General features: G+C 46.1%; 1 protein-coding gene across 1 annotated transcript; it reads right to left on the bottom strand.

Annotated features, from left to right (window-relative positions):
• Positions 1–6,911: 6,911 nt before the first annotated feature.
• C6H1orf50 (chromosome 6 C1orf50 homolog) lies at positions 6,912–19,988 on the bottom strand. The gene is made up of 5 exons (XM_066606741.1): positions 19,851–19,988; positions 16,050–16,165; positions 11,844–11,930; positions 10,155–10,286; positions 6,912–7,466 (listed from the first exon to the last, which is right to left on the bottom strand). The coding sequence occupies exons 1-5, from the start codon at positions 19,882–19,884 to the stop codon at positions 7,281–7,283; spliced, it is 555 nt and encodes a 184-aa protein (XP_066462838.1). The 5' UTR covers positions 19,885–19,988; the 3' UTR covers positions 6,912–7,280.
• Between the last annotated feature and the right edge of the window lie 901 nt (positions 19,989–20,889).

The raw sequence follows: 20,889 nt of genomic DNA, 5'->3' as shown, positions 1-20,889 counted from the left end.
CGACGGAAGGAAGATCCGCATCGTCCGGAGCAGGTGAGTTTTTTTCTGATTTTTAGGCCTCATGTCAGCGAGTCAGGAGGGACCCGCTGCGGATTCTACATGAAGAATCCGCGGCAGGCCTGATTTTCCCTGTGGACATGAGGCCTTACCACAGCGGGGAGGAGGAGCTGTCTGTTTTCTCTGACTGACAGAATTTGCTAAAATTTCAGTCCTCTAGTCTGCAATACCTTAGAAAAGAGTACAAGCATTGAAATCTGTTAGAAGCGTTTAAGGAAAACCAATTACAAAAAACTCTTCATTTCCAAAAACACGATTAAAAAAAAAAATGCAACAGTGGACATAACCCTTAAGAAAAATGTTATGCCCCTTCAATGACTTTACTTTGGTGGCCACAGTGTACCCTCCGTGGCACAACCAAACAAGGGCATTTAGAGAAGTTATTCCACTAAATAGGTGATAAATGTTTGATTGATGTACACCCCCCTCCCCCCTCTAAGGTATTGGGACACCTGTATCGCACCCTATTAAATTAGTCCCCATACGGCTAACTTCACACGGGTGAGGGTTATATCAGGCCGTGAATCACGAGCCAATCCTCACTATCCCTCCTGGGTGTGAGGCACTTGCATGTGAAAACAGCCTTGCCTCCCTCCGGGGATGCAGGGATCCTCCGGCGCAGCTGTTACAGTCGCGGTAAAGGATCGCAGAGTTCCCCCAATGCTTTCGATGTGGCCAGCGCTGCTACAGCCGGTCCCATTGAAAACAATTGGGCTGCGTTGCGAGATCACGCAGCCAGATAGAACATGCCGCAATTTCTTTCTCGCATTGCATCGCGGTGCCACGCAGGAAAAATTTGCTCATGCGCATGAACTCATTCAGAACAATGGGGTTCATATTAGTGCGAGATTTTCTCGGCCTTGTGAAGACGGCGTAAGGCCGGTTTAACACGGGTGATCGCGATATCGCCACAATTAAATTGCGGTAATATCGCAATTTTGGCTTATGAGATTTCTGAGCCTCAGCATTGCTTTTTGTCATAAAGCATCGCTGCCACTTGTAAATTCCTCTCGCGTTTTTGTTCGTGCGTTGTGCTGCGAGAAAACAAAGGCTCCGTAGGGAAACGGTGGTGAAAAAAAAAATACAAAACACAAAAAGATAGGGCAGGCAGCGTTTTTGGGGGGTTTTTCCCCTCTCTCTTTCTCGCTTCCCCCTTTCATGCAACATTGCATAAGTGACAACATTGCAAATGTGAAGGAAACCATTGGAAAGCACGAGTTTCAAAACTTTGCAGCGCGCACAAATAACGTGATTTTATTGCCTGTGTGAAAGCGGCTCGATTCAAAGCTTTTTGCAACAACTTTTTGAAACTGACATGACCAAGATGTGAGATTTAAATCGTCGGGGTGACGTCACACATAGCGGAATCGCAGCAGAGCAGTGCAGTACGATCTGAGTGAATGGAGTTTTAACAAACCCTTAGACTAGTTCCTCACGGGCGATTGCAATTTTGCCACAAGAAAATCACTGCAAAAATCAATTTTTTTTCCCGCGCTTTTTGATTGAGCATCAGCGCTTTTTTTCGCAAAATCCTTGCTGCCGCTCGCAATTCTCTCGCACGATTTTTTAGTGAAAACCAATAGGACTTTCAAATGTTAAATCAAATCGCAAATTTGTGCATTGCGATGCGCTAAAAAGGAGGCTCCATAGGGAAACATGGGGCATTTAAAAAAATCGCACATTGCAGAAAAATAGAGCGCATCACGATTTTTTGCTCTCGCGACATCGCATGAGTGAAAGCATCACAGGTGGGAAGGAAACCTTTGTAAATCATTGGTTTCATAATCTGCTTTTTTACCGACTCCCACATCATGCAAAAATCACACAAATTTCTCACCCGTGTGAAACCCCCCTCATAGTGGAAGAAATCCATAGCGTAAAATAGTCCCGCTGGTGATCTTCAGATCGGCCGCAGGCTTTATTTGATGCAGCGAAGTGACGGATTTCACTAGATTTCCTTTAGTGCAGCGAAATCCACTCCAAAATTTGCAATGGAGCCGTGCGCCGATGTTCATGTCTGCGGGGGGCTTATACTCTTAAATGGTAAAACTTACAAGATATTTTGCTTCCGTCTGCTTCTTCTTCACACGGGCGTATTATGTAAAATCTCTGCGCACAACACGCAGAGAATAGAACCCACTGATTGCAACGGGTTCGTTCACATGTCCGTATTTTACATGCATGTTTTGATCACGCATGTTCTACTTTCTTGCCCACTTGCACATCAAAGGTCCCCATAGAAGTAAATGGGCTGCATGCAAATGCGCACGCACTGCAGAAGAAGTGTAATACGTGGCGTAATTCCACTGGAGAAACAACCCATCTGGAACTCAAATTGGTCTCAAATTGAACTCACAATGTCTACCCTCCATGAATGAACACGCCCCGAGGGCGGATCAAGTACATTAGAATAGTAAATTCGCTTACAAAAAAGCCTAGCCCAGTGCGCTAAAATGTTGCGCTACGCCGTGCACAAATCCGCATACACTAGTTTGAAGGGGCCTTAAAGGGGTTTTAGCAGAATAACAAGTCATCCACTATCCAGTAACTTGCTGATTATTGGGGCTTTCACCACCGAGACCCCCGCCGCGCTCGAGAATAGGATTCCCATGTCCCGCTCTCCTGTCACTGCGGGGTCGCTTCTTCCCCAACCGTGATGTCGGTCTGAATTGCGCACTGACCGATCATGCACAGTATATTAGTAAATATCTTTTTCAGTGATTTCTGTATAGTTTTTATACAATCACAGAAACTAACTGTATACTTACTGACTAAGGAGGGCAGATAGCTGCATGCATGGTGAGAGCATGCAGCTAACTACCAAATGAGGGAGCTAATTGCACCTGTGAGGGACACCGATGAGACAGCCACTCACACTGCCTCTTGTTATAGAGGAGGGTAGCTGCTTGGTGTATACTCCCACACTGAGTGGATACAAAGTGGCAGACCTGATACATGAAGTCCACCATGCAGAGCAGCAACCTATTAATGACGCCATAATAGTTCGGCGGGTTGCCCTGCACCTCAAAAAGTGAACCACATTGGTACTGCCACCCTGGGCTCCCAAAGCTACACTGCATGGTATTAGCTGCAAGGTATTAGCTGGATCCCGGCCAAGATACATCAGCTTACTAACCTCGGCAAGGTTCCTTGTTTATAGGGGGTCCCTACATTAATATAAATACGTCACAGAAGTGGAAATATAAAAACAATCACAGAAAATGGTAGTCTACTACCTGCATGATGAGAGGATGCAGCGATCTGCCCTCCTTAGTCAGTAAGTATATGGCCATTTTCTGTGATTGTATAGTTTTCACTGCTGCTTTTGGCTTAAAAGGGTTTTCCAGACACATATCTATCCTGAGGACAGGCCATTAACAGTTTCACGGCGGCCTGCTGTCTGCAGCGGGGTCAGACCTTGTCATCGGGATCTGAGAGGTGCCATCACTTCCATTGAAATCAGCGGGAGCGTAAACGCCTATTATACTTCCAACCCCGGCATTGGGCTCAGGAACCAGAAGTGTAACTGTTGGTTGAAGCCACCTCTGAGAATTTCTGCTCTGACCCCGATGATGGCGGGTGGCCCTTCTGTGCTGACAGTTGGCTGAATGATCAGATGGCAACCAACTATTGATGACCTATCCTAAACTTTGCTGCTCTGTTCAGGGAGTAGGAGTGGGGAATCCTTGCGGCCAAACTGCTCAGCTGACCGGTTTTTCTTTCGGTATTTTGTGCCGAATCTGCGACAGAACGCTGATGTGAAGCCACCCAATACTACCCTTCTACAACGTGTGATTGGGCTGACCTATTAGGCCTCATGGCCACAGGGAAAATCAGGCCCGCCGCGGATTCTTCATGGAGAATCCGTAGCGGGTCCCTCCTGCCCTGCGGACATGAGGCTAAAAATCAGAATAAACTCACCTGCTCCGGACGATGCAGATCTTCTTTCTTTGGCCCGGCGGATGTGCTCGGCCCACCGGCGGCATGCCGCGTGCATGCGCCGGGCACATCCGCCGGGCCGAAGAAAGAAGATCCGGCCGCGAAGGAAGGAAGAACCGCATCGTCAGGAACAGGTGAGTTTAATTCTGGTACGGGTCTCCCGCGGATCCTGACGGCTTCCTTAGGCTTCAATAGAAGCCTGCGGGAGCCCCGCACGAAAATGGAGCATGCCCATTATTTTTCCCGCATGCAGATCCGCGCCTGACGGGAAAAATGACATCCGCAGGTATTTAACTACCTGCGGGTGTCCAATGCATCCCTATGGGGCGCAGATCCGCGTGCGGGAGAATTTTACTGCGGATTTTACTCTGAAGTTTATAAATTAGACCACACCTGCAAAAAAATGGGAAACTGGAGGCTGCGAAAGAAAGCTGATGGGCACGTGCGTGCGTCGGGGGAAGCTCTAGGAAGTGTATACATGGTTTTAGGAACACAGTGATTGGTCGGTCAGGTACTGCATCATTTATTGTAGTAGCAGAGTATTAAGTGTACAAATCTCCATTTCACCCAAGTTGTGGGTATTTGCATATTACCCAGAGGAGCTTGCATGGCTCTCCTCACTCACCTTGGTGCTCTCCCCAAGAAGAGATGATACCCCATCCAGATCCATTTTCCACACATAAAAAAAAAATAGAATATGTCAGAGAACAGGGTGTGCACATAAATGCAGTGAACAGTGATGCTAATGTGTGTTCACTGCGTTTTGGGGTTTTTTCACGCACACGGTCTAGTGGGTTGTTTTTTTTTCAATTTTTTTAAATGCACATTGGTCCGCATAAAAGTGGCATGATTGAATACACTACTTTAATTCAATGGGTACGTATGTCAGTAAAAACTATAAACCTGAATACGGACAGAAAATACACCGATGTGAATGGGCCCTCAAGTCTCATTCACACCACACTATTACTTCAAGCTTAAAGGGGTTGTCCCGCGCCGAAACGGTTTTTTTTTTCAATAGGCCCCCCGTTCGGCGCGAGACAAACCCAATGCATGTGTTTAAAAAAAACAAAAACGTTTAGTACTTACCCAAATCCCCGCGCTGCGGCGACTTCTTTCTTACCTTAGCAAGATGGCCGCCGGGATCTTCACCCACGATGCACCGCGGGTCTTCTCCCATGGTGCACCGTGGGCTCTGTGCGGTCCATTGCCGATTCCAGCCTCCTGATTGGCTGGAATCGGCACACGTGACGGGGCGGAGCTACGAGGACCAGCTCTCCGGCACGAGCGGCTCCATTCACCAGGGAGACCGGACTGCGCAAGCGTGTCTAATCCGGCGATTAGACGCTGAAATTAGACGGCACCATGGAGACGAGGACGCTAGCAACGGAGCAGGTAAGTGAATAACTTCTGTATGGCTCATAATTAATGCACGATGTACATTACAAAGTGCATTAATATGGCCATACAGAAGTGTATACCCCCACTTGCTGCCGCGGGACAACCCCTTTAACCCCTTAAGGACCAGGTTGTTTTGTACCTTAAGGACCAGACACTTTTTAGGGATTTTACCCATGTGGCGGTTTTACTGCTCTATTTTTTTTCCTTTAGCTACCAAAATTATTTTTGCTGCGTTTTTTTTCCGTGACATATAGGACTTTTTTTTTCCGTTTTTTAGTTTTATTGGGGGTAAAAAGCTAAAAAAAGATTTTTTTTATTATTTTTATATTTACACTAAAATAAAGTATGGAAATGGGTTCCTCTATTTCGGACGTTTTGATATATAGTATGTACGGTTTTGGTTTACAGGGTGCATATGGCGACGGTTTTTGTTGGCGTCTGCTTTGTGTTATTCTCTTTCTTATGTATGTATTGTTGTTTTATTCTGTTGTTTTGTTTTACTGATTTATGTAATTGTGTTTTTTACTATCTGTGTCCCCCATGACGTCATACAAAACCTTTGGGGGACATTCACTTTTTTTTTTTTGCTTTATTTGACACTTTCCCACTATAGCTGGAGCGTCCATAGGAGCCCTAGTTACAGGAGAAAGCAACCCCTGCAGAGCTGCCAGGGTCTAGTTTCACCCTCAAGCTCTGCAGTAGCAGGGAATCCCAGGAGGTCACATGACCCCCACCCTTGCCCCGGGCTCCCGTAGTGAAAGTGCATTTGACTTTCACTTTCCCCACACAGTGCTCATTGAGCACTGTATATCGGGGAAGCAGAAGGCAGGAAGGGTTAAAACCCCCTCCTGCCTTCTTCTCCAGGTTATCAGCTGTCACTAACAGCTGATAACCCGTTCCTGCTCAGATTGATTGCAGAGAGGCAGGAGGCTTAAAGCACCGCCGTAATTTTACTGTGGCTGGTCCTAAACGGGTTAAGGTCCTTGTAGACGAGTTGATCATTATTTGACAGAGTGGGCAACGTCACCGCCGGCTCGTTTGCTGCCATGTAGCATGTTTATACAGACAGATACATTGTTGGCTCGTTCAAATGCTCGCTGTACAAGTGAATGAGAAGGACCGAACGAGCGCTGCCTAAACTAAACCATAAGTGAATGAGCCAACGATGGTTTTTATGCCTGCATGAAATTAATGACAAACGAAAAGTAAACAATTATCGTTCGCCAGTCGTTGGCTCACGTTTAGATCAAACCATTATCATTCACTTTCGCTCATTTGAATGATAATGATGTATAATCCTTCCATCTAAAGCACCTTCAGAAATACTAATGCAAAATGCTGACCAATGAGCGGTTCCAAAATGCAGAAGAGATACACATCTATTATACTTTTTCTCCATAGAATCAGCTCCCGATTTGGTCTTCCACATACCGAATTTTGGGGTCTAAGAAAGCTCCCCAAAATACTGAATAGACGCCTTCTCAAACATCATATACAATGAAGGCACACGTGGGGGCTATGCAAGGCTTTTATTCTGACGGATGAAGACCACCCCCTCCAATGTTGGCCACCAATATACCCATGTAAAAATGGGTAAAACGGGCACATAAATAAAAACAGACTAATTCTACAGATTATTCCTGGCAGACATGTAACTCTGTGATCATAAAATCATTTCTTCTTCTATTTGCCAAATGTTAAAATTAACCAATAAAATCCATCCCCACAGATATTGACGTATTCTACACAATGTAAAAAGACACAGCCGTCTGAATATAACGGTCTTCATTAAAGCAGAGCACTAGATGGGCGTCCGGAGGGCTGGGGAAGAGAAGGCCACAGTTTGGTGGACAGTCCGCTCCGCAGTCATGGAATCATTCGGGTTAATTAGTCAGCCCCCTAAAGTTGGGCTCTGAACTTGATGGAAGAGCAATCTGTTCATTCAGCAATTTATCGATAATGTTCATTTCAGCATCTCGCTTCTCAATGTTCTCGAAGGGAGTCCAGGACATGTCATGCTGCAGTTTGTATGCCGCAAGAAATTCGTGAGGACAGCTTGGTCCCCAGTCCTATAGAGAAAAAAAGAACAAAAACAAAACAAAAAGTTGTTGAACTTGAACATCCTCTATATTGTTTATAGAAGTAGGAATACCTTAAATGGGGCTGTGCGACTACAAAGAAAAAAATAAATGGGGCAAAATAAACCATATTGCCTCTCTTTCCCCCTACCCCAGAAAATACTGCAGCAGGTCCTGCCATGATGGCAGTGTCTGTTGACAGAATTATGTGACTTCTGCCACCAGGAGTTCCATATGGCAACGTTGTGATCTCCATTGCCTGATTTTTGAGCCCCATAAAGTAGTTTATGGGACTCAAAGGTAATGACCGGTTCCCCTTAAAGCTGGTGCATCTACACAATACCCTAATAAAGATGATAAAAGATATTCCCACTAGTGCCAACAGGGACTGGAATGTGGGAATCACGTTGGCAAACAATTGTTTGACGGCAAATGTTTCCGGGAGTCATACTACCTTGGCTGAGACCACCAAGCAGCACATGTGACTTGCATATAGCACATAATTTAAAGGCCCCTGTCGCCTCTGAATAACACCATAAAGTATGTTATGGTGCTATTCAGGAAAGTGATGGGGAGCCAGGGGATGTATTTTTTATACTCACCTGCGTCACACAAAAATCTGACTTTTCAGATTGCCATGCGCAGACTCATAGACTTCTATGGGAAAGCACACTCATGGAAATTTTGTGCAGACTTCACCAGAGAGCGGGCGAGTATAAAAAAATAAAAATACATCCTCTGGCTCCTCGTCACCATCCTGAACAGCACCATAACTTGCTTTATGATGCTGTTTGGAGGTGACAGGTTCCCTTTAAAAGTTGACATTTAAAAAGTCTTGTGACATCAGAAGTTCTGATTGGCTGAGGTCCCGAGATCCCCAGGGGCAGATGCGTTTGAGCTGAGCGATGGACATATACGTCAGGTGTACATTGGCTGATGAGGACAACTCCGGCACCACCGGTCGATCATTTAGTGTAAATGGGAGACCCCTGACTCTTTCCAATCAGCAGATGTTGGGAGAAATAATGATCAGGCAGTTGGATTTCAACATGCCTGATCTGTTTATTCCTGGGGCCACCAGCAGGTGATTGGCAGCAACTAAACCCCCCTCTTCTCATTGGAAACACATGCATGCTCGGTCGAGCCAAGCATGCAAGTGAATGGGCACTGGGAGAGGTAGCCGCTAGGCCAGCCTATGGATCAATGCACTATGCTCGTGTCTCTGAGAAGAGCTAGGCACAGCTGAAGGGGCACAGAACTCAAGTGAGATCTTCTCCCCCTTTCTTTTAGAGATGGGTGGTGGTCTCAGAACTTGGGCTCTCACTGATCAAAACTTCGGACCATTCACTAAGACGAGTCAAAAGGTCTTTCAAATGGTCATTTCTAGAGATGAGCGAGCGTACTCGGAAAAGCACTACTCGCTCGAGTAATGTGCTTTATCCGAGTATCGCTGTGCTCGTCCCTGAAGATTCGGGTGCCGCTGCGGCTGACAGCTGAGTCGCAGCGGGGAGCAGGGGAGAGAGGGAGAGAAAGATCTCCCCTCCGTTCCTCCCCACTCTCCCCTGCAGCTCCCCGCTCCGTGCCGGCACCCGAATCTTCAGGGACGAGCACAGCGATACTCGGATAAAGCAAATTACTCGAGCGAGTAGTGCTTTTCCGAGTACGCTCGCTCATCTCTAGTAATTTCCCTTAGTTACTTAATTTCCCCAACTAGCGCTCCTGGCACTTTTTTGTCCAGTATATTCAGCCATATCTGTGATGGAACCTCCGATGCAGATGTGGAACCGCCCTAATTAGTGCATTAGAAATCATCTCCTCTCATTCTAGCTGTAGTATGTCAATTCAGGTAGGAGGAAATAGACTTTACTTTTGAACCGCCCTGTATATTTCTTATACACGGATAAGGGCGGGCGTACCATAGAGGCAGACCCTGCAAGTCCTATGGGGCCCAAGCTGTGATTGCACCATCCATTTCCTACTGCATAGCAATACTATATGCAGGACCTTCCTTCAAAGTGAAACGGCTATGATGGCAGAGAGGAGGTCAAAAATTCATCCAAGCGTCCTTTTAAAGGACGTGGAACAGGAATCAAACCCTGGGCCCTACTGTCCTGCGTGGCAAAACTGGACACCATAATGGAGGGCCCATTTAAGTTTTTGCAATAGGGCCCCCATCTCTTCTATGTACACCACTAGATACAGATTAGCTAAAGACCCTTTTACACGCAACGATTATCCCTAAAATGACCACACGACTGAACGAAGAGACGCCATTTTTGCATATAATTACGCGTACAGATAATGGCATTTAATCATCTCCATTTTCCTTAGTAGCAGTTGTTTGCTCAGGAGAGCGTGTGTTTATGCGAGGAATTATCTGGCTGGCAGATTCCATAGTCTTCTCCTGGCATGAGTCTCATTGTGTATGCAAGGCGAACAAACACTTCCACCTCAAACCATGCGGGCTAAAAACCAGCGACAAACGACAAGTGAACGAACAGTGCATGACTGCCCACGTTTACACGTAACAATTATCGCTCACTTTTGGCCATTTGAACGAATTTTGAGAGATAATATTTGCATGTAAAAGGGCCTTAAAATATTTTTTTTTACTAAATTGTCTAGAAGCTATTAGAGAACAAAGCAAACAATACAGTAAGAGCGATCGCTGCACATTACCTTTGGGGAGAGAATGGAGAAATATCTCTGCCCACTTTCCCGTTTATAGAGGTAATATATATTCCCAGGTTTCTTCACAACATTACAAGCCGCGTGGTGCAAATCAGCGTCTCTCTTGGCTTCTTCTAATACCTGCAGAAAAAAGGTCATTGTTAGCAGAAGATTCCCAGTTTACCCAATGGTGCTTTTACACGAGCGACCGACGCCAGAGTTCACTCATGCAGTCTATTTATACAGGCAGATAAGTCATTCAGTTCACCGCACCAGTGAATGAGAACGAATGAATAATCGGTATTTAAACTAAACGAGCCAATGATGATTTTCATGCTTGCATGAGATGCGCAATAAGCAAATGAATTATCATTCATCATTGGCCACGTTTACACTGAATGGTTATTGTTCATGGCCGCTTGTTTAAACGATTTCTGAAACACTAATCGTTCCGTGTAAAAGAGCCTTAAAGGGGTTTTCCAGTGAAATACTGTTAATGACTTATCAGGATAGGTCATCAATAGTTGATCGGCTGGGGTCCGTCGCTCGGGACCCCGACTGATCAGCTGAAGGGTGCATGTTGTCAGTGCCACAATAACAAAGAGGTCTGAGCATAAGCCTCTGCGCTGACCTCTGTGTAGTGGCTGGCGCTTGTAACTGCAGGCACGGCTCATATTGAAATCAATGGGAGCCATTCCTGCAGTTACAAGCGCCAGTCACTATACGGAGGTCGGCGTAGACGCTTCTGCTCCAACCTCTGTGTAGTTGGAGAAGAAGTCTCTGCACTGACCTCCCATGTAGTGGCCGGCGCTTGTAACTGCAGGCACAGCTCTCCAACTTTCTGCTCTGACCTTTGTGTTAATGCGGCGCTGACAGTATGTGCCAGCTCAGCTGATCGGTCGGGGTCCCGAGCGGTGGACCCTGGCTGATCAACTTTTGATGACCTATCATGATGATGCTAATCTTTTTGTCTAAACAAGCATCATAACAATTCACTGAATAGAAAGTCGTGGCGAAAGGGTTAACTAGAGGCGCTGTCAGACGCCCACAGATCAGACACCTTTCCCCAATCCTTAAAAAAGGGGATACATTAAAGGGCCACTCTAATTTATTTATTATTTAGCTATCCCTCCAGTATATATAAGTGAGCTTGCGTTACCATGGTTAGTCATTCATTTCTGTCTGAGACCCCTGGCCCCTTTACCTTAGGTGGTCGTGTGATCTAAATTCTGACCAGTTCAGATCTACTTGGGGTTATGATGTCTAAAACTAGTCAAACTTCTTAGTTTGTGTAATGCTGTTGCATGAATTCTACCACAGACTCTCCTATCGCAGTTACTGATGATGATCACACAGTCATAATGGAGGAGATCACAGCTCATCCTCCTGACCATATACTTGTGGTCTGTAGTTTATTTAGAAGGCTATAGAAAATAATAATACACTATCCCTCCAGCAGGCGGAAATGGCATAGTCTATAGCTAATGCATAATGAGATAGATTTTCAAGTAAAAGTATAAAAATCTTACTCTCAAGTTGGTGTCTGATAAGCATCTGACAGGGGGCTGCACTGCAGGGAAGTGGCTGTAATACACAGAGGAGACCTCCAGAGTGTGACAGGCAATCAGGTGAGGAGGTAGGGTTGGAAAATGTGCTTTTGCCAGAGTGGCCCTTTAAAAGTTTCTCTTTCACACTTACCTTCCTCGCTTGCTCCTGCAAGATTCGGATTTGCTCTGCTATAACGGTTAACCTGTTACAGGCGTTGGCCCTTATGAAATCGTCCGCCTGTGGAATAGGGGGGAAAAAAATGAAAGAATCCAGTATTTTCATAAGCACCACAGAACACTCTGTTCTGGCAGCTGGGGAAGCAAGATGGAGGACCGGACGCAGCGCAAAATTTCTGATCAGAGGGCAAGTATTTTGAAGGATTTGGGTTTTTTCCACATTCATCGAACACATACTTTTGTGATAAATCCGTTAAATGGAACAAAGATTGCTTACACTTTTTACAGTATAGGATAATAATGAGACCATTCATCCGATGCCCCTGGATTGCTGATGCCCCCTGTACCAGCCGGTACTCCATACATAATAGATCAGTCTCTGGACTCGTCCATACAGCTGAGCCTATTCCTGCTAGAACAGCAGAACGCCACGTGCGGATAGACGGGGGAAGTCCAATTACTAGTAAATTATTCAACGTGCTGCAATACAGCAATGCACCTCATTACTGCAACGGGCCGGCGGCGGTGTGCCACTATCAGCAAAAGTGTCATGTTGTACAAGAACCGCTGAGCAGAAGATCTCAATGAAGCAGTGAGACAACGAGCGCAAGCTACGCCGATCAGCCATGATGGTACAACCACCCAGGCGGCTGCATATACACGGTGCCACTCAGTTCATTTCAATGGGGCTGATGGTGAACAAGTACCCGACTATTTCCAGCGATCCCAGTGTAAATGAATAGAGCGGTACCGTACATGCGCAACCGCCGCTCCATTCAATCTCCTCCTCGCCGCAAGCGGTACAGCGATCCAACAATGAGGGGAGAGCGGGACTTGGAGCCCCCGTTCTCAGGATCAGTGGGGGTCTAAGACTTTTAGCATCTAGCCTATACATACGGTAAGTAATAAAAGTCAGTCTTGGTGCAGTCCCTTTAACCCCTTAAGGACATGGCCTATTTTGGGCTTAAGGACGCAACGAATTTTGGGGAATTTTAATTTCCACTTTTAAAAAGCCATAACTTTTTCATTTTCCCGTGAACGCGGCCGTATAAGGGCTTGTTATTTTGCGTGGCAAACTATAGGGTTTTTTTGGATGCATATAATGTATTGTAAAAATTTTTTTTTCTTTTTTTTTTTGAGAGCAGCGAGAAATCGCATCAACTCTGCCACTGTTCGTTAATTTTTATTTTTAATGCGTCAATCAAACAGCATAAATGACACAATGCATATTTTCTGCGGGTCGATACGATTACAACGATACAAAAACATTATCTTTTTTTTAGGTTTTTCCACTTTTGCACAATAAAAACCCTTTTTATTTGAAAATTATAATTATTTTTACATCATTGCATTCAAAGTCGCATAACTTTTATTTTTCCATGGACGGAGCTCTTGTTTTTTGCGTCACGAGCTGTAAGTTTTATTTGCGCTATTTTGAGGTACATATGGCTTTTTTGATCGCTTTTATTGTGCTTTTTTGGAGGTAAAATGAATAAAATAAGCATTTTGCCTCTGTTTTTTTTTACGGTTTTTGCTGCGCAAGATAATTAGTGTACTCAAATTATAGTACATGTCATCACTGACACGAAGATACCACGTGTGGGGTTTTTCTTACCCTTTTTTTCATACAAATGGGAAAAAATGAGCAAAATTTTAATTCGTTCTTTTTTTTTTTTTTTTTTTTACACTGCATGTCCCTGAAGGGGCCCTGATCCACAGCAGCTATGATCGCTATTAGAGATGAGCGAGTATACTCGGTAAAGGCAATTGCTCGAGCGAGCATTGCCTTTGGTGAGTACCTGCCTGCTCGAGATTAAATGTTCGGGTGCCAGCGCGGGGGAGCGGTGAGTAGCGGCTGTCAGCAGGAGGGAGCGAGGGGGAGAGAGAGAGAGAGAGATCTCCCCTCCGTTACGCTCTCCCCCGCAGCTCCCTGCCCGCCGCCGGCACCCGAACGTTTCATCTCGAGCGGGCAGGTACTCGGTAAAGGCAATGCTCGCTCGAGCAATTGCCTTTACGGAGTAGACTCGCTCATCTATAATAGCTATGGATCAGGTTATAGCAATCATAGAGAATGGCAAAGCAGGATGCCTGTATCTGGTGTCCTGTTGCCGTGGCAACCCGTTGGCCCTCCGCGATAACATTGCGAGGGTCCGATAACATTACAGAGGGGAGGCCTCCCTCTGCGAACCCTTTACACGTCGCAATCTACAGATTGCAGCATGTAAGATGTTAACAGTGGAGATCGCTGACCTAATGCACTCCTACTGTTGTCAATGACAGCCGGCTCCCACTGCCGGATGGCACGGGATCTCTTCAGATCCCACGAGATCCACATGACGTAAGGTTACATCATGTAGCCTCAAGTACCACCCTGCCACGATGTAACCTTACGTCCCATGGTTACGGTGCGGCCTCCATTAATCAGACTCTTATTTCTGTCACATTCCATAGACACTCCATCAGATTGAGATTTGGGGGATTTTGAGGCCAGGTCATCACCTCTTTGTCATGTTCCTCAACCCATTATTGCAGGATGCCACGATGGGGCGGATACTTGTCTATACATTGTTTAGGTCGGTGCTATCAGTGCATCCTGGTGCCATCTCTCCCCGGCGTAGGTAACACACAAGCACCCGCCTGGTCACAGGATTCATCAGGCACCTTCTTCCATTGCTCCGTGGTCCGGTTCGGATGCTCACATGCCCATTGTAGGCAATGGACAGAGGTCAGCGTGGACACTGACTGGTCTGTGGCTACAAAGCCCCATACAAAGAAGCTGCGATGTCCTGTGTGATCGGACACTTTCTATCATAGCCAACAGTAATGTTTTTAGCCGTTTGTCCTACGCTAGCTCTTCTGTGGGATCAGACTTCACTCCCTACATACATCAATGGGTATTGGGTGCCCCTGTCACTAGTTCACTGTTCTACTTTCTTAGACTACTTTTGGTAGGTACTAACTACCGAAAATAAGCCCTATGCCGATCATAAGCCCTCCCCCAAAATAAGTCCTAGCTAAACTACATGTAAAAATTTTTTTTTTAAAAATCAAAAAAAAACAAAAAACACAGCAATACACACCTAGCCGGTGGCGTTTGAGTCCCTCGCGCTTGTCTCCAGCTGTGCAGTGTAATCCTCAGTGTTGATCACGACCGCCACTGACTCAGCCAATCAGAGCCGGCGCTTGATCATTCACAGCCATTCAGTGAATGACATCACTGAATAGCAGTGATTGGTTCATCGAGCGCCAGCTCCGATTGGCTGAGCAACCACATCCGTGATCCAATCACAGCACTCGCTTGCTGGAGGTAGGGTATTCAAAGCTCCGTCACCAGAAAGAGAGCTGTGTCAACGCTGAGGGTTACACTGCAGTCTGCCGCAGCACCGGAGACCGGTGATCTTATTTTTGGGGAAACACTGTACTACAAAAAAGACAAAAGGAGCTTCAGCTCATTTAATGGGAACACTAAACTTTAATTTGACAGCTTTCTAAAAAAAATAAATAAATATTGCAGTCGAGTAGATGTTTTGGGCACACCCCTTTAGGGCGAATGCCAACGGACAGATTTCAACGGTGTTTCCCGCGGCGGAAATCTGCAACTATTAGGCTCTACTGACCCTAATAGCTTTCTGCCCCCCAATGTTCACATGCGGAATTCTGCCGCGGGAAATAAATCGCGGCATGTTCTATTTGCCGCGGATGTTCGCTGCAGGAGGTCTCCATTAATATAGCATTAATGGAGACCGCAGAAATCCGCACAGAATTCCGCAATCACTCGTAGGCACTAAATAGTTTAGAATCGCAGTACTCCGGCAGCGTAAATCCGCGGGTGTATCCCGCGACGCTTGCGGGCATGAGCCCTAACTCTTATATCTGGGTCAGTGTAACAGTGACTGTATTGTATTGGAAGGTCTTTGATCTGTCAAAAGTTTTTAGCAAACTCCAGGACTTTACACGCCAATTCACATGCAGCAGGTTTGTTACACGTAACCGGTTTCCAGTAGCAGAGATGTCTACATCTGAATGTGTTTGTATTGGCAGCAAGCACATGGATTTCGGCAGGCCCCATTCACATGAATGAAACTGTTGAAGAAGTTTGTGCAACACATGTGCGGCGTGTGAATTCACCCTTCACAAGCTCGGATTCTCATTACATTATGCCGTTACCTAAAATACTGACCTTTTGCACCTGTTGGGCAAGATCCACCAAGTCTGCTGGGTCTCCTATACGGTTGGTCTGGTAGGTGCTAACAAGCTGCACCCCGGAGGGTCTTGAGTTACTTTCAACGCGGCTCACTATATTAAAAGGAAATGTGAGCATTAAAACACTTTAGAATAAAAGGAATAGTGATTAGTAAGTCAGAATAATGTTATGTACTAACATGCTATATATATTCATATCGGGCACAGAGCAGCTACAGGAGCGAAAGAGGCTGAAGAACACAACCTGCACATCATCCGATTTGTGTGGGAATGAAACTTTCTCTGTGTGATGGTAACGATATAAGTGAATATCAGAGTAAAACGAGGATTTATTGTGGAGAACTGACCCCTTGAAGGGAGGCTCTAGTACCCTGTTGTCCCACCTCTAGCTTAGATACAAGATGTGATACAGGCGGGCATGGAGGCTCTAGTACCCTGTTGTACCGCCTCTAGCTTAGATACAAGATGTGATACAGGCGGGCATGGAGGCTCTATTACCCTGTTGTACTACCTCTAGCTTAGATACAAGATGTGATACAGGCGGGCATGGAGGCTCTAGTACCCTGTTGTATCCCTCTAGCTTAGATACAGGATGTGATACGGGCAGGCATGGAGGCTCTAGTACCCTGTTGTATCCCTCTAGCTTAGATACAAGATGTGATACGGGCAGGCATAGAAGCTCTAGTACCCTGTTGTACTGCTTCTAGCTTAGATACAAGATGTGATACCAGAGGGCATGCAGGCTCTAGTACCCTGTTGTATCCCTCTAGCTTAGATACAAGATGTGATACGGGCAGGCATGGAGGCTCTAGTACCGTGTTGTATCCCTCTAGCTTGGATACAAGTTGTGATATGTGGGGCATGGAGGCTCTAGTACCCCGTTGTACCACCTCTAGCTTGGATACAAATTGTGATATGTGGGGCATGGAGGCTCTAGTACCCTGTTGTACCACCTCTAGCTTGGATACAAGTTGTGATATGTGGGGCATGGAGGCTCTAGTACCCTGTTGTACCACCTCTAGCTTGGATACAAATTGTGATATGTGGGGCATGGAGGCATACAGGTTCCATATGGTGTCCTGCATCATATCAGTCCACATTTGCTGTAACTGAGCCTGTAGATAATGGAAACTCGTAGGCTGTTGAAGTTGGCATTGAAGATGGTTCCTTACATGTTCTATTGGTGATAAATCTGGTGACCGGGCAGTCATGGAAGTGTGAGAATGTTGTGGGGATATTCCTGTGACCCCCTTATGTGTGCGGGTGAGCATCATCCTGCTGGAAGCAGCCATGACAGGAACACATGTGTCTGCAGGATGTCCTGAACATATCACTGAGCTGTCATTGTCCCTCGTACCACTACTAGGGGTGATCGACTAATGTACGATGGCCCCCCCAGACCATCACAGCAGCAGTGGGGGCCCAGTTTATCATTCACAACACCACTGCAAACAGACAACGGTTGGTGTGTGCCGTCACACATTCACTGGTCCCAACACCTCCTAAACAGTCTGGTCAGACGCTCCTCTCTACTGGTAGTCTGTTGAGGGCATCCTGAGCCCGGTCACCTTGTGTGCCCTCACACATCCACTGATCCCAACACCTCCTAACAGTCTGGTCAGAACGGCCGGTGGGGGACAATTCACCGATATGACCATCCAGCTTCTCCCATCCCAATAATGCGCCCCTCTCAGACTCTGGTAACTGGGTGAAATCTCTTCTCTGCGTCGTAGAGGCGTCTAGTGGTCAACAAGCTCTACACAAGCGGAAGAAGAGGTCACTGCACACAAGGAGCCTCAGAGAACCTCTTATGGGTCAAGGGGGGAACCACTTGTAGAGCCTCCGGTGACAAGACCGTTCATCTAATCACATCACAACTCTCATCATTTGTATATCTGTCTGAGATGGAACTGCATGCCGGGTTCTGCAGCAAAACCACAACAACTTCTTCTAGGGGCGCAATTTTTTTCCTACATATAGTGTATAATAATATATATTTCGGTAGCTTGGAGCGATACACAAGACTCGCCGATGGTGAATTTACAGAACGCCATTTCCACAATAAAAATCCGCACCAATTTACAGTACAATAAACGTGTATGGGGATTGGCAGGGAATACGTAATCTGCTGCGGAAGTAAAACAGCTTATACTAGAGTGAATTGGACTCGTCTATTTCCATCAGCCCCATTGAAATGAATGGAGGTACCCCGATCACGCACGTTACTGCAAGGAGGGCAGTAAGCCCACAGTGACCAGAGGAGGGGGACCCAGGACTCCCATGCTCAGCATTGTTGGGGCACTCAGACCTTTATCACCTATCCTATAGATAAGTGCTAAAAATGAATTGTGGTACAACCCCTTTAAATTGTACGATGCATTAAAATGATACCCCATCCACAGCACAGGGGGTAACTGATCTGTGGGGTCTGACCGCTTAGACCCACACAGATCCCAAGTAGGGTCCCGAGGGTCTCTGAATGAATGGAGCGGCGGTCAAGCATGCGCACAGCGGTTGCATTCATTTCAATGGGACGGATACCGGATACTATGGTCACGTTCAAGCACTTAGGGCGCCTTCGAACTGGCGATAAAAATCGTGCGATTTTCGTGTAATGCAAGAGTGAGTGAAAACGCAGAATTAGGAAACCAGTGATTTTCAGTGGTTTCCTGCACATTTGCGATGTTTTCACTCATGCAATGTTGCAAGAGAAGAAAAATGGCGGCATGTCCCATCTCCCATGTTTCCCTGTAGAGCCTCCTTTTTATCACAATGCAAAGCAGGAGCTTGCGATTTTCGAGCGATGCGTTTTTAACATTAGAAAGTCCTACTGACTTTCGCGCTAAAAGTTATGGCAAAATCTCGCAAAAAAAAAAAAAAAACACGAGAAAAATCGCAAGTGGCAGCAATGTCTATGCGAGAAAAAGCAGCTATGACGCTTAAAAAAAAAAAAAAAAAAAAAATCACAGGAAACAAGTGGCGATTTTGCTGTGATTTTCACATATCGCGATCGCCATTGTGAATGAGCCTTCAGGGTGCTTTTACACGGAACAACCTGTCAGACGCAGTTGCCCGACAGGTCATCCCAGCAGGGCTCACACGCGCTGGTCGGATTCCAGCGGTGAGCCCGGCCGGTGACCCTACGTACGGTACTATCCTGTATTGCGGAGGCTCACCAGCGGTCAGCGCAGTACAGGGGTTTTTTGTTTGTACTTCCTGTGCCGTTACTTTGTGATGACGCAGGAACCCGCAGCCCATACGCAATTTCAATTGCGTATCAGCTGCAGGTCGGACGCCTCCATTGATATTAATGGAGGCTGTCCATGCAAGATCCACGGTAAAATAGATGTGGCAATTTTCTTCCGTTCGCAGAATGCACGATTCATATCTGCGAGTGTGAAGGAAAATAATAAAAATTAAAAAAAAAATAAAAATGTAAATAATTCGAACATTAATGAATGCAATTTACCGAAGATCGTCTGCGCGGGCGCCGATCGCGGAATCCACAATTCAAAATTTGCTCGTGAGCCCTGCCTTACACAGAAACGGTCATTGCTCCGTGAATGGGCGTGGAGCGGGATGGGGATCATTCACAGTAATCAGTCGCGCCATTCATGAGAGGACCTTTGGGACCCCTTCCCAGGATTGCAAGCACTTACCCCCCTCCCCAATCAGAAAGTTAGGGGACAACTTCCAAGCATGGCACAATATGATGCAGGTTGTGGAAGACTCTATATGCTGGGGCACATATAAGCAGTAAGCCCCTGCACCCCTCTACCTGTGGAGACGTGCTGGCTGTCGCTGCCTTCCATGTCCACCGACCCACAGCCACTCTCCGCTCACTACGACTCAAGCATGTTACAAAACAGCAGAACTACTGATGGCAGGGAACCTTGAAACCGCGGCGGCCATCTTGGATTAGGGCGGCAGAACCACTGACTGCTGCGAACGCTGAAACCGCGGCGGCCATCTTTGACAAGGGCAACGGGACAACGGTTTAACCTAGGTTTGCAAGAGTTTATTTTCACCAAACAGTGTTATTTTACCTTCTAATCAAAATGTGAAAATCTTGCGGACTTTCTTAACATTAATTCTAGACGTTTCCGCTCGTTTACTAGTTTTGCCAGTAGTAAAGAAGGATTCTCTGACGTGCGAAAGGGAATGGTTGCGTCATCACGTGAAGGTGAACAGCCGGTCGCATATTAACATCTTCTTCCCCACTTCTGCAACAATCAGCAATTTCAGCAACCTGATTGGTTGTTTGGGTTGGCTTCCAGCAACCTGATTGGTTATTTTTACAATTCCAGCAACTTGATTGGTTGTTTTGGTTGGCTGATTCACAATTCCAGCAACCTGATCAGGGCGAGTTCGCGTGAGTGTCTGCACTGCCACTGTAAAGGGGGCGGAGTCTGACGGTGTATATGAAAAGAGCCAATCACAATAGAGCTCTCGTGCTTCTAAGGCAGAATAGGAAATGAGAGAGCTGATCTGATTGGTTGCTATGGACAACGGCTCCAGGTTGAGATCAAATAGTGAATTTTAATGTCGGCCCGGACTTTCTACAAAAACATACAGATTACTTCTATATGATGTAGTGTTTCCAGTGTATCAATGGTACTTGGTGACATTGTTATAGGGACTCTATGACTGGCGCTATTAGGTGGATTTAGAAGACTGTGCACAAATTAATTAATTTTGCGGACGCAAAAAGTACAATAAAATCCGCCAATGCGTGTGCAAAACATATCACGCATTTGCACTTCTATGGGAACTTTGTGCGCAAATGAACACAAAATATAGCAGGTCCTATTTTTGTG

The sequence above is a fragment of the Eleutherodactylus coqui genome, chromosome 6, assembly GCF_035609145.1.
Source record: "Eleutherodactylus coqui strain aEleCoq1 chromosome 6, aEleCoq1.hap1, whole genome shotgun sequence".
In the NCBI taxonomy this organism is placed as follows: domain Eukaryota; kingdom Metazoa; phylum Chordata; class Amphibia; order Anura; family Eleutherodactylidae; genus Eleutherodactylus; species Eleutherodactylus coqui.
Note: the sequence above shows the minus strand (reverse complement) of the source record. Positions and strands in the feature narration are given on the sequence as shown.